At 41.2% G+C, this 14,235-nt stretch overlaps 1 protein-coding gene across 9 annotated transcripts in view; it reads right to left on the reverse strand.

Annotated features, from left to right (window-relative positions):
- The window catches only part of SOX6 (SRY-box transcription factor 6), a 790,083-nt gene that overhangs the window by 517,337 nt on the left and 258,511 nt on the right, over positions 1-14,235 (reverse strand). For all 9 annotated transcript variants that reach the window (XM_086956030.1, XM_086956031.1, XM_086956034.1 and 6 more), the window contains one exon: positions 4,386-4,478. In XM_086956030.1, coding sequence (XP_086812156.1) covers positions 4,386-4,390 — 5 coding nt within the window. In that variant the 5' untranslated portion in view covers positions 4,391-4,478. The remainder of the gene's footprint in view (positions 1-4,385; positions 4,479-14,235) is intronic.

Raw genomic sequence — 14,235 nt, forward strand, 5'->3', positions numbered from 1 at the left:
ATATGGCCGACTCTTAGTGAGGGCCACCGTAAAAGACGGGACACACTACTAATGAAGGGAAAAGAGGAATGGCACGAAGTATGTGTCTCTTGTATCATGGACACTGGAATACCCAAATAAAGGCAACTGGCAAAATGCATGTGACAGTACTGAAATGTATGCTGTGTTGCAGAGGTGGGTAGCAAAGGGGAGATAAATGTTCCTGAGCACTGAATGATAACACCCAAAAAATACTTTGCAAAGGTATTAGCCATTGCAGCGATTGAGAGAATGTGGTCAAAAAAGAACACAGAGACCTTGTTGTATGTGTGTACGTGTGATTGTATGTATGTATGCATGCATTTGGCTTATAAACCACAACTTTAGGTATAAAGCAACAGTGTGCTGTAAGAGAGAGGAGATTCTATATTGCGGTACAAGATAAAGCAGGAGGCAGGATAGTACAATTTGTCAAATGGGTGTAGTTGGTGGAATAAAGTGGAGATGCCCATAGTAAGAGGGAGAGGCAGACCTGAGAGCAGCAGGACAGTAATACAGCCCGGTGGTCTCCTGTAGCTGCAAAGGTATGCTGTGAGGCGGTGAGGCCTCAAGTGAATGGTGTTCCGCTCCTTATAAAGTGAGAAAGCAAGAGGTGTAGCCTATCTGGCTGGGATGCAGTGTCTGAGTATAGGAGGTGAGTGGCTGCTATCTCGTCTCCTCCTATCTGAAGTTCTGTGTTCCTAGCTTGATACTGCTACAAGTCTTGCAATATGTCTAGAGGTCATAGCCATGGTTGTGAGGAAGATAGTGATGCCAAAGTGATCCCACCATCACCCATGACAATGTCCGCACTGGCTGAGGTGCGAGCATGGATGCTTTACAAAGCACAGGCGATACAGTTCTCATCTTTGCTTAATTTACCCCAGGTGTGAGAAAGGGAGTAATTTGGGCTCAGATGGTAGCTTGCTTCTGAGATTGCTCATGCTCGGCAAGGGTACAATTCCCATTACCAGATACAAGAATGACCCTGGGCGAGTGTTCCCAGGTCTGTCTGTGGGTCCAGGACCAATCCTCCTCAAGGGTGTATGTGGGAAAGGTATGTTTTTTAAACATTGGAAGGGCACTGAGGAACAGACTATTTCACGGGAAGAAGAAACTGGTCCATTTCTAATAAGGAGTGGACAATGACACAGGAGTATTTTAAAAAGTGGGAACCATATAGCATAATGCATGACCGACCAATGTACTTCAACCATGATCTGCTGATACCCCTATGCATGCACAGCTCTGTCGGTGCACCACAACCATGATTGAATGTACCTTCAGCTTTACCTCTGCACATCAATCTTGCCCTCACCCCATAACCTATATGCACTTAACTCGGACAGTGTCCCACATTCCTATCCTGTGCATCCCATATGTAATAATAACACTGCCAGTGCATTACACTCTTAACCTGCAGGTAAACTGTACACTGTACTCCTCTGATCCACTCCGTCCACAGGAGGCCAATGTCACAGTTGCTCACCTCACCACGAACTGTGCTCTACAATTATTTCAACCTTGCTGGTGCTCAACCAAATAAAGCTCTTTCTAACTTGTGTGGCTACCACGCCCATGACCATACCTTGACACTAATGGCTGGTGGGTGCTGATCTCAAGTCAAGGAGAAGAGGCCTATTTAACAATACACCATGTTGGGGAATAGTGTCTTTTGTCCCTACCTGATAAATCTGTGTCATCTGCCACTCCCCCCTCCCTGGACTATGCGGTGCATGTTGTCAGTGAGTGTGCTGGAGTACAAGCTGAGATGAGGTCCTATAGTAAATTATTCTCCATGTGTAGGTGATGCACCAATACAGCTTCAAGGCGGTGGGTTGTCATTGTAAATGGTTGTTGACCTTGCTGATTGACTTATGCGTCATTTGTCCCACAGCATGTTACTGGAGTGCACCCCACCACTGCCCAGATAGCAGGTGTAGATCAGGCGATTGTGTGTCTAGTTTGGATTAACAACATTTAGAAAGGATAAGAGGGGAGCTCCTTGTGTTTACAACACTATTATGAGCAAGATTCTCTAGGTGAACATGTGGCCCACAAGAAGCAAGGCAAAAGTAGACCAGGGTATGGGCAGTGGCTCTCATGTGGCAACCAGGCATGCCCCCTACCCTTTCAGCTCTGGCAAAACAGCTGAAGGATCAGCAATAACTCTGACTGACTGATGCTTGTCTGGAGTTATTGTGCATCATGCATTCATTATGGGATGCTCAGATACTTTATGACTGGACTGCACACAAAGGAGAAAGAACTTGCTTTTGTTTATCGCCATCCAAAATTTCAAATATGGCACAAAATCTGAAAGACTGCTTGGCCTGGGACCAACTGGAACATATGTTTGATATAAGTTGGTGCTAAGGGTCATAAAATCAGTATACCTTTATTTAAAAAAAAATTGTTGAGATCTTGAATGGTCATTCTCAAATCCATTTTACAGCACTAAGATTTGAGTTTACCAGTGAGCCAGGACCTTGGACCCCTGGTGCCTTTACTTACTATTGCATCGACTCAGAAATCCCTCTCTTTGTTTTCACCCATATATAAAACAGTTCCCCAAGTCTGCCTGGGGAAGCTAGGGTTGGTGGTCCCCTTGGCACATTCCAATCACTGGTGTGGATTATAAGCATCCTGCAATTGCACCAAGAATGTGAGAGTCTCAGCGCAAAGTTCCACCAGGATCCTCAGGGTCCTAGATTGGTCAGTTCCTTTGCTGGGTATCTGAGAGTGAGAAGGAGGCTCTGGACCCTTGGTAGTGAGGAGACCATTGGAGTTCTGAGTGTCAGCAGAAGCCTCGGAGTACTGAGATGAGCTGAGCAATAGTGAAGCTGAAAGTAAACAGAGGCTGCATGGACTCTTATGATGAGCCTGGTCCTTACTGGCCTAAGGAAATCATTGACTTTTCTAAGTAAGAGTGAGCAAGATCAACTGGGTCTGAGGGTGAGAAGGAGTTCAAAGCACCCTGGAGCGAGTAGGTGTTTCAGGGGACTTAAGAGTGAAAATGAGATTAAGAGTGTTGTGGGTGAGTTGGAAGTATTTGGAGAACAACTATGGATAAGATAGAGCCTCAGGACATTAGTGTGGGCAGGTCCATAGGTTTCTTACTGTGCACAGAAGTCTTCAGACCCATGGAGGAGCATGAGTCAGTGGCAAAAGAGGATCCCTAAATATGAGCAGAAACTCAGTCTGGGCATGGACTGAGAGACCTAAGGGTGGCAAGCAGAATCAGATTAGGGAACTTGAGGGTGAAATTTGGATTAATAAACCTGAAGATGAGAATCAGGAGACCTGCGAGGCTAGCTACAGTGGAAAAACATGTGCATCTAGTGTCCACCAATGCCACTGACTCTACAGTCTTTAAAATGCTTCATTTAGCACCCAGAACATATTCTGGACACAAGCATTGTTTTGCCCATGGTCATGATCTGCTTATATAAACCACCTTTGCAAGTGCCCTGCCCTATTTTTAGTACCAGTGCAACTCTAGTTCTAACCATAAAACTAAGTTTTTTCAACACGATTCTCATTTCTGCTCATAGACAATCCAATGAAAGCCCTGGAGGCAAAACACTTGCTCTAGAGGTCCCAAACCACTGGAACTCCCTCGCCCCTCCCTCTCTCTGTCGGAGATGACAAACCATGTCACCCGACAACGGAACTTGTGTAATCCTCATATCATTCTCAAACGGAAAATCACCAGTGCAGCCATTGATTAAATCTCGTAGAATCAGCATCTTGGAATCCTTAACCTCTTCCCTTCTCTCACTCTTCCATTCTTACCCTTCGCTCTCTTTCTCCCACCACTCATTTTCCTTTCCTTCCCCTCCTCACCTATTCACATTCGGAATGACCACAAAAAGTCTTAATGAATGTGCAATACATAAATGTATAGTGTGAAGGAATTAGAAAACACAGTGGGACTGATTCATAAAGGGCCTCTGCACTCGAGGCAGAGACCCCGTAGTCTTGGGGAGAGTCTCCCCACTCGGAGCGGATCTCCGCAATGAGAATTCTCATGTGGAGATTTTGCCCAAAATAAGGAGACTCCCCCACGACTATGGGGCCTCCGCCACGAGTGCGAGGGCCTTTGTGAATCAGGGCCATAGTGCGTGCACAAGTTGTGGCACCGTATGTGGACTGGCGTTAATGATAATGTGTTAAAGCTGAGTTTAATAGAAGATGACTGCATACACCCCGAGATCAATGATGGTTTTTCTAACTGTGCCCCACATTTCACCCCCTGTGCGTGGCCTGATCCAACTACATCACTGAAGCAGCTTGGCGGTAGTATTTCATTGCACCTTTTAGCGGTTTTGAATATGCTTTGGTTATGGGGTGTTGCACCCTCTTACCTCATTGATGTGATCCCTCCTTATCTGGGTGGAGACGCATTGGTGAAGTAGTGTAGGGAAGATTGCAGTGTTGTTGCCTGTGTTGTATCTTATCTGTGGATGAATGAAAATTCCAGTTTTCAATACAGCCAGTCTGACACCGGTCAAGATTATCATTTTAAGAGAAAATAATGCAAACACACTTTGACCAGGAGTCTACTCGGGAGATAAGATCAAAAACTGAACTGGAAAGTACGCTTATTTTAATTCTGAAGAGATGCACAAGTATTTTGGCGGGATACATTGAGTATGTTGACCCAGTTACCAAGAATGCAAAGGAGGAACACACAGAGGTTACAAAAATGCTATGAAAATGTTAAAACAATACAGAATATTCTAAGTCCAAAATTCTCCTCAATTTGGTTTGCAGTAAGATAAACGAATCAGCAATGTTGATACATTAAAGTAATGAATTATTATTTTAATTTAAGTGCATAAATGATAATGTACATTTAGAGTGTTGTCTTCTTTGTAAAAGCACTTCAAGAAATATGTAAATGGTGGCTACCAAGTTCGTTGAATTGCGGCCATGGGTTAAAATGTCCTTCAACTGTGTCTTTGAATTTCCCTTCATGTCCTACTTCCATGACGAAGTGAGGGAGAGAACCCGATCTACTAACCTCACAATGTCAGATCTACACCATAGTCAAACAAGGCAATGGATGTGGCCGAGGCATGACAAGCAGTCCTTTGGCGGAAGAGGAATCCTGGCCCTGTGCACACCTTTATATGCTCAGTGAGTTAGAACACCTGATGTGAGCTTCATATTATGTCCTGGAAAAGTCAGCTGTGCTTTCCGTTGTTCTTCAGTCAACACATTGATTACCTTTAAATTGATTAATAGTATCACCAGACATTTACAGCACTTTGAAATATCAAAAACAGAGAAATTAAGCACTGTATTGAAATATGTTCTTATTTTTAGCTCTAATGTGTTAAACAGCAGAAAGCACATTTTTCTTGCTTAAGGTACATCAATGTGCTATAGTTTAAAATTATAATAAACAATAGTTAACATTGGGATGTCAAAGTGTGTAAATCCATTTCCGGTATACTCTACCATAGAGCACTGAATTAAAGGAGGTAGCAATGATAGGTGCTGACTTTTGACTAATACTGACTCTAGCTGGGCTGAAATGGTCTGATCCTACATGCCTTCTCAGTTGCCTCACCACATTAGCCCTATGATAAAAGAGCTAAAAGGACACATCTTAGCTGCACCATTTTTTGGATTATATCCACTCCTTTTGGCCTCTGAACAGATCAGGGACCTCATGTAACCTTCGAAATAAAATGTAGCTAGAACCAACAGCAGGTGAACGGTCCCTACCATCTTGCACGTGACCCTGTAGCACACAAGCAGTTGTAGTGTTTTTCTGAAGTTGGCTGAACAATTCCACAGCGTCGGGGCAAGCTGCTCTTTCCCTTCCGAGTACAGATGCCTGTAGTAGATACGCCGTTAGCGCGAGCCAGCTAGATAACACCAGGCTAGCTCAGGACAAGAAAATGCAAGATCATACTTGTAATGGTGGTGAATTCAAGCAAAACTATTATCTAAGCCGGTCCCACTGTTCTAAAACTAAAAGTTATAAACACGTTTATTAGCAAAAGATTAAATTGGATATAGAAAAATATCCTCTTCATTATTGATAAAAGGATCATATTTCACAGTTGTTTATATTTAACAAAACCAGATTATTTGTGTGCTATTCTATTTTTACCAATAATATTTTTTGTTGCCAAAATAAGCACCTAATGTGAGTTTGAAAACCAATCATACCTGCAAAATGATATTAAGGTGCTCATTAGCAGTGTCTATAAAGTGGAAGTTCCATCTGAATTAGAGGTACTAGTTGTGTGGGAACACTGCAGCTTCGGTCTTTTCAACATGCACAATTTGCCAGAAAACACCTAGCAAAATGTCTGTGGGGAAAATGGGATGGAATGCCGCAATCACTGATTTCAGCAATTATTCCAGAGTCCTAAAGTGAGAACCTAGAACACCTCCAATATCTTAACCTGGGAGTACCATCCCCAGTGTAATTGGTAAATTGGTGTGACGACATGTAATGAGGGTCTGAAGTGGGAAGTTATACAATTGGCAATAATTGTTCCACAGGCAAAGTTAGGCAGCACAAGTAAAAATCACAGCTAAACAAATGTCTAGGCCCTACAAGAACTCGCTCCTTAGATGTGCACTGACTTACTCCAAATTAATAGAAGCAAAAATGTACTAAGTGCTTTGGAGACACTTAAGCAGTGCTGCACAACTTTCGATGCACTTTTAGCTTTTGTCATCAAGTAAATAGAAGTGATGTTTTGCACTGCTTTGCTCTTCTCTGCACCATGCAACTATCTTTGCAAAGTTTAGCATGTATCGTCCAGAGACCGTTTAAGATCAAATGGCTCATCAGTAACTCAGCATAGTTTCTATAACAGCAAAAATGACTAAGGAAGCTAACTAACTTTTAGAATTAGACTTTCAAAGTCTATATCTTAATCAATGAGAATAGACATTCTACAATATAATATCTTCTATCTTGGCATATATGAGAGCAAACAATATTCAACCTTCTGAAGTGACGAATGCTTCTCATTGATAGTCAACTCCATTTTATGAGTTGTGGCTTCTCCTGGAGTCCTCTGCTGAAAGGAACTGAATTGTGAGAAACTATTGAGGAACGCTCCTCAAAGACTTTGTTTCTCCTCCATCGTGAAAACAACAGGCTCCTTAGTGGAGACATATAGTCCCCCATTTACTGAGATAAGTGCCGGTCGGATTCATCGTGATTGCATTTGTAAATTATTGAAAGATTGCAGAACTTTCAGCTTTTCAAACTTAGAAGCATTGGGATATGTTGATTTTTTTTATAAATAGGTCATGATTTAGCGTTCGAAGATGTCCAGTTCCACAGGGTCTTGTCCTTTTGGCTTTGTTTTCCTCACTCAGTCCGGAAGATAATCTTGAAAATTAGTTAGCCATCTGAGACCAGACAATCAACAGTACATCCTCTCTAAATTCTATTATTCGACTTTGACCATTTGCAGGTACATTTTCAATCTTGGGTGGACTATAGTCAGAAATTCTGTGATGGGTTAGGTGGATATATCGATCCCAATTTATCATTACTAAACACATTACAAATTGATTTTTGTGATGAATGTAGATTGGCTGTGCTCTTTACAATGCTTTACTTTGGACCTGGATTGAACATTGTTGTAATAGATTTTGAATATACTGTAGTGATATTTGTTGCTGAAGTCTTATTTAAATACAAAAGAAAACCTTCCTATCATTTTCTTTTGGTATGCCTTATTATAAGTATGTCATATGTGTTTAATTAAATAAAGGTTGGATTTTTAAACCAACTCATGGTATGTATGTGACACTTTCGGGAGCCTATTGTTCCGTGATTAACTTCATACCCAGTCTCCTGGGGGAATATTGGGATGCCCTAGTGTGTATGATGTTGTTTCTCCTCCAGTAGAATGGCAGCATCTCCTGGCTGGGTGCTCCCATATTCTGTCCCACTCTTCATGAATGGTTACTTTTGTTTCCTCACCATATTATAAGGCACTGATGGTTGGTGGCAGTGGGGTCAGAGCACAGGACCCCAGTCCTTTAGACCAAACATTCTTCGCTGTAAACCTGTGCAATCGCCTGTCAGAATGTTTCGTCCCTCTGAGTTTTCAAGGGTTTTTTCAGTTTTCAACCCTATAAGTTATGGAATAGTGCATACAATGCAGAGGTAATAGCATGAGAGAGAGGATGTACCAGACTGGCAATGTGGTTAAGTTGAACAAAATATATCGTTGGACACTGGAGATAAGATAAAACCACTAATAAAAGAGAGAGGGACCCTCAACCAAAGGGATGGGGTACCAACTGTTGACTTCGTCAAGAAAAGTAATTCCCTTTGGCCACACTTATCCACACAACATCAATGACAATGCAAACAAACTAAAGAGCAGTGCATAAAAACCCAAAATCTGAAACAACAAATAAATTACCAAATGTACAAATTTATTAAAATATCATATAAAACCAAGTAAAATAAGATAGTCAAAAATCAAGGGAAGACAGACAATAAATGGAACATATAATATACACAGTTCATCCTATACGTTCCTACAATTACAGATGGAGGAGGAATTCAATCAGGTAATATTCAGAAACAATCAGAATAGGCCTTAGCTAGTCATAAGAATTCTCTCCCCCCAGTTCTCAAAAGAGAACTGGGGGGAGAGAATTCTTATGACTAGCTAAGGCCTATTCTGATTGTTTCTGAATATTACCTGATTGAATTCCTCCTCCATCTGTAATTGTAGGAACGTATAGGATGAACTGTGTATATTATATGTTCCATTTATTGTCTGTCTTCCCTTGATTTTTGACTATCTTATTTTACTTGGTTTTATATGATATTTTAATAAATTTGTACATTTGGTAATTTATTTGTTGTTTCAGATTTTGGGTTTTTATGCACTGCTCTTTAGTTTGTTTGCATTGTCATTGATGTTGTGTGGATAAGTGTGGCCAAAGGGAATTACTTTTCTTGACGAAGATAAGATAAAACCACCCTTCAATCTTGTAAAGTGCTCTGATACCCTCCCGGGTTTGATTTGCGCTCGATAAAACTTTAAAATAAATAAATAAATACATCATATCTTTCAGAACTATGGAGAACTTCCCTTAGCAATTGGCTTCACTGCAGATCAAATGAGTTGTAAAATCATATTACATTTCACATTCTACCATACCCTTCTCATATGTATGGTGCTGCCCTGAGCTTTTTGCCAACTTTAGTGATTGGTTCTGCACATCACACCAAGGTCACACTATTATCTTTAGATAGATAAAAGCTATTACTGTGATATCATATCTTCCATACACATCAAACGCATACACATTCGAAGCAATAAACATATCAATAGTACCCACTGTAGGCAATAAAACCTTTCAGTTATATACGGGTATGCAATACTATAACATTCCACAGGCAACTTCAGTCTAATTTAAGTCTCAGTTTCTAACACCTGTCACCATGGAGAGTGTAAACACCTCACATTATCCTTTAGGAGACCAGTGCATAGCATGGAATTAATGTTCATGAGGTGTCTGTGTATTTAGATTCAAATTGTGCAATTTAAGTTTGATATTAAGAACGATAATCCAACCTGGCCTTGGCTGATTGTATGGCCTTCAAAAAATATGAGTATCACAATCTGTAGGTGCCGTCATCAACAACGAGCCAGTCTTCCTAAATTTTCCCAAAACAGGCCTGAAGAAACTCCAGCTGGTGCACAATACTGGGGTAACATTAGCTATAGGCTTTAAACTATTTGAGTATGACTCCTGTGCTAGATGTGAGTTACACAAGCACCAGCTTGTTCAAAGAACACCGTTTACAGTTAGCATTTTGAGCCAACAGATTCTGTTTGGGAAAACCTTTGTAACAACGGGAATTTTCTTGCTTATTTTTCGAAATAAAGTTGCTTCAGTGTGGTCAAAATGGGTTTGAGAATGTATCGTTCCCCTATTAGTAGTTATCCATCTCATGTGATTTAGACTAGAAAATAATTTTCTCCTATTCCAGATTAAGCTAAAAACATTTATTTCCTATATTTCCTTCTGAGCTCCTACCTTTTACTAGAGAAACTAGTCATTCTGGAATTAATTTGCCTGGTAATTCCCTTCTCTTCCCTACTGTTTCCTGCTGAACACTACTGGTCAAATATGAGAGGTCAGTGGTGTTTTCTCTGATGCTGTAATGCTTAATGGGACTGTAACAGATGCATGCCCATTTAGAGTTCCAGGGTCCTAATGTCACTTTTGCTTCAATGAGATCAGATTTTGTGCTATGCACTGTATGGATCTTCTTGCTATCAGGCTTCTTGGTTTTCTTCTTCTTGTTTTTCTTTGTCTTCTTCTCCTTCTTCTCAGTCTGCCTCTTCATCAATTTCTTCTTTTTACTTTTCCTGTTTCTATTCCTCTTCTATCTTTGCCTCCTCATCTTCTTCTTGTTTTTGAAAGCACAGTTAAAGAAAGAGAGCAAGAATATGTTGAGAACCTGAGTACCAGTTTCTACTGATACCCACTGTGTGATCCACGGGTGTGGCGTTGGTGTTGGAGTAAGGCAACTTTTATTAGAACAGGCTGAATTGTCTATGGAGTGCAGTTCTCATGAGGCCACTTCTATTACAATGATAAGAGCTGCTAGGGGAAACACTATGTAATGGCATATTCACTATGTCTCAGCAATGGAAGTTTCGCTATGTCTCTGTAGAAAGGTGGAATTACCTCTAATGAGTTTGGGCAGTGTAAATATACACCGAAGTGTGGTACATCTCAGGAAAGCTCATTACAAGTGTCCTTGATATGGTGGATCTACTGAAAGTTGTCCTTAGGAAAGCTGCTATTTGTGGCATCCTGTTCTTTCTCTGTGGCAACACCACCAAAAATGGTGGGGGACTGGTCACCGTGGGTCTGGAAGTCAGTCCATCACCATCACCTGCCACGTCAACAGTGACGTTTGCCACACCTGAGGCCAATGGGGGGTCTGCCTTTGGGTTCATGAGCCTTCTTCCACTCTAAACAGGGAGGTGGAACAAAAGGGGGAGAGGAAACGTCTTTAGTAATGTTTCGGTAGTTCCTTGGTCCGCCTTTTTGAGGTCAATCAATATCATTGTTATAAATAAGTTTACTAGCATTTCTTTTTAGAAAGCAATCATTCAAAATAACTTATCATTTAACATACATGGGGTAAACGAGATTCATGTATGCACTTTTTAAAATGAATGTCTTGACAGATTCTAAGACAGTCGTGTGCGGGCTTTTATCAGGTTCCAAGGTGGGCAGCCGCAATAGAGTTTGTCATCTGAAAAAACAGCTGAAAAACAGCCAGAAGGAGACTTGTGTTGTGCCAGGCCTCCAAAAGCAAGGCCAGGAGGTACTTTATATACACCAGCTGCCAAAAACCATTTTTTTTCTCAGACTGTTTTAGATCGGAATCTTCTTATTGCCGCATGACTGGTAATATTGTGTGGCAAGAGAAACAATGCTGGGAGATAAGGATAAATGGTGTTTATCTGAACTTACCATAGTCTTTCACTTCATTTTATTAAATGGTATGTTTTTCTCCAAACAATGAAACCATTTTAAATATCACATGTACCTGAACGTCTAAAATTCGGAAATAGTGGGTAAAGTGAAGCACATTTTCAAAATTCGGCAATAACAATTGACTGTTAATTTTAACTCCTTAATGATTGCATTAAGCCATGCATGAAATGGAAATATACAAGTGGAATTCCTCCTTGTCCCAGAATACCTGTTTGCTGCTGAGAAGTGCCAGCACCCTCCCTTCGAAACTAAAGAAGTGCAGGCACTGCATACCTGATAGTACCTGTCCATTTTTAGTACTGCCGTTAAGCATGTTGATAAACTTGTAAAGTGATGACACTTTGCCTTCAGGGACTCATGAAAGTGAAGAGTAATAGAACTCTAAGAAACGTGGAAAGTGAAATTAGTACTGCCATTGGACAGCACATGCCAGTAAACACAAAAGGAGTAGGGCGCCTTTGAGGTAAACCATAACATATAAGAAAAACATCAAGTGGACCCTGTCCCAATGGAGAGGCCGCATGGAGCCAACAAAGTCCTCGTTTAGTGAGCTGAGATATTTCCATCAGCCTCTCTACTAGTGCAATGGGGCAAACGAGGTGTCGGGCAGAAGAATTGCACCATTGCCAAGAGGCCAATTTTTTTGCCTGCCCAGGACACGACAGCTCAATATTTGAAACCACTCTCCACTCTGGAAAAACTACATAGCAGACTGAAGCTCAATGCATCCAGTCAGGTGGTATTTCCTTTGTAACCCAGGCATAAAGATGCCTTCGATGTAACAGCACTCTTTTTAGGTCTTGCCTAGCCATCCCGTTAGGGATGCTTGGCGAGATTAAAGAAAGGGCTCTGGAAAATGCACCCAAAGGCGGATTGCCTAAAGTGCATGTGAGCCGGGCACATGCACATCGCACACCATTCGGGAGCCTGTGTGCCTCGGCATCAGACTTCAAAGGAATCCACTCCCCCGCCCCCCCCACCCCATTAGACTTCAAAGGAATGCGCTACCCGCCCCGCCACAGCAATGCCGAGAACTTGTTTAATTTAATTTCCCGGCCGCTTTTAATTTAATTTTGCGGCCGCTCTTAATTTAATTTTGGGGTCACTTTTAATTTCATTTTGCGGCCGCTTTTTTCACTAAGAGAGTTTACGAGTTATGTGTCATGATGAGAAGTCACAATTTCTTGACACGCTCAGGTACTGCATGTGTTTTTTTAATAAACTGGTTTCCGAGATGCTACTTTGTTTTCAATGGATAAACCAGCAGTGTACGTCGCCGATAATACATGCATAGTATTGGCCTTCTTGAAGGGTTTCCTTTAATATAAGACCCATTCCAGTCTTGCCAGCCAATAGTTCTGCATTTTGCAGCCAAGACGGATTGGCTTTGCCAGTGATTGCTTCTTGTCTTTTCGTGTACTTTCCTAGTGCCGGAATTTTAGACCTTTCACGTTCAAGACCTTAAGGCTAATATTGTAAGCGTGCACGGCAAATTAACCCTCGTTTCAAGCGCTTTGTTTAATTATTCAAAGGCAAATATGCAGGGATTTTCCTCCCCATTATGGCAACAAACCTTGCCCGAAGGAGGAACATTAAATCACATTGTAATCCGTACTACTGCCATGGGCCTCCCTTGACAATGTGGTGTTGTTGAAACTTCATTTTAATATTTACTTCTTGGATCACTTAAGGGCGGTCAGGTTTAATAACATTTTATCAATCGGATACTTTTATTATACACTGTTTCGTAAAAATAACAAGGCTGTCTTAGGCTTTCAGTCATATGCGGAGATAATTATGTTGACTGGAGAGGGATTTGGTTTCCAATAACTGTTGGAATAAGTGAGCAGCTTCCTGACACGCGTTCTATGGATTGACTGAGATGTGTTAAATGTATTGTAATATGTTTGCTAAGGCCAGATGCGTGCAAAATCTGCGCAATGTGCAGATTTGAAAATGACTGCATTAATTTCTTTTCCATAATTTTTTTTGTTCCGTACTCCATACATCTTCTTTGGCCCAACACACACCGACCATCTATCCTATCTCCAAAGTCTTCTACACACACCCCCTCCCACTCTCATTTCACTATCTCTTCACTAACCTGAGGTGTGCACTTCTTCTATTAGTCCTCCTCTCTGTTCACCCCAGCTTTCATCCTTTCTTTTTCCCTGTTCCTGCGTTGTGCCTTTCAGTCGTGTACAACACGCACAGGCTGCAATCTTAGCAGGTAGGAGGAATCTATGAGCTCTTAATGTTTTGGCCCGGCATTATTGGACCTTAGGAGAAAATATTTAAGAAAGGCGCTTGTCACAGCTAGCATCAGGTTCACCAATCGCGCTATTAGTATATTCTCTCGTCAAGTGGTTTTAGTTTTATTGACAATTTGTCAAATGTTTAGATCTTTCCTCTTTTTCATCTTTTCAACGCTTAAGCTAAATGTATTTAGTCCATCTTAGTGGCCGTTTGGATGTTTTCTCGATCTTAATATTTATTTATCTTGTAATATATTATTGTCAAATAATTATTTTTTTCTATACAGTAAAGTAACTGCTGATACTACACTTCCCTCCCTCGACCATAGTATTCCATAGCAATCAGTTTATGAGCATGTTGTCTGCTGACAACAGTGGCCCATAAACAACGAATTCACCTTTTCGTGATGTCCACTTCACCAGCCCATCGGCC

This window comes from Lissotriton vulgaris, chromosome 2_1 (genome assembly GCF_964263255.1).
Source record: "Lissotriton vulgaris chromosome 2_1, aLisVul1.2, whole genome shotgun sequence".
Taxonomy (NCBI): domain Eukaryota; kingdom Metazoa; phylum Chordata; class Amphibia; order Caudata; family Salamandridae; genus Lissotriton; species Lissotriton vulgaris.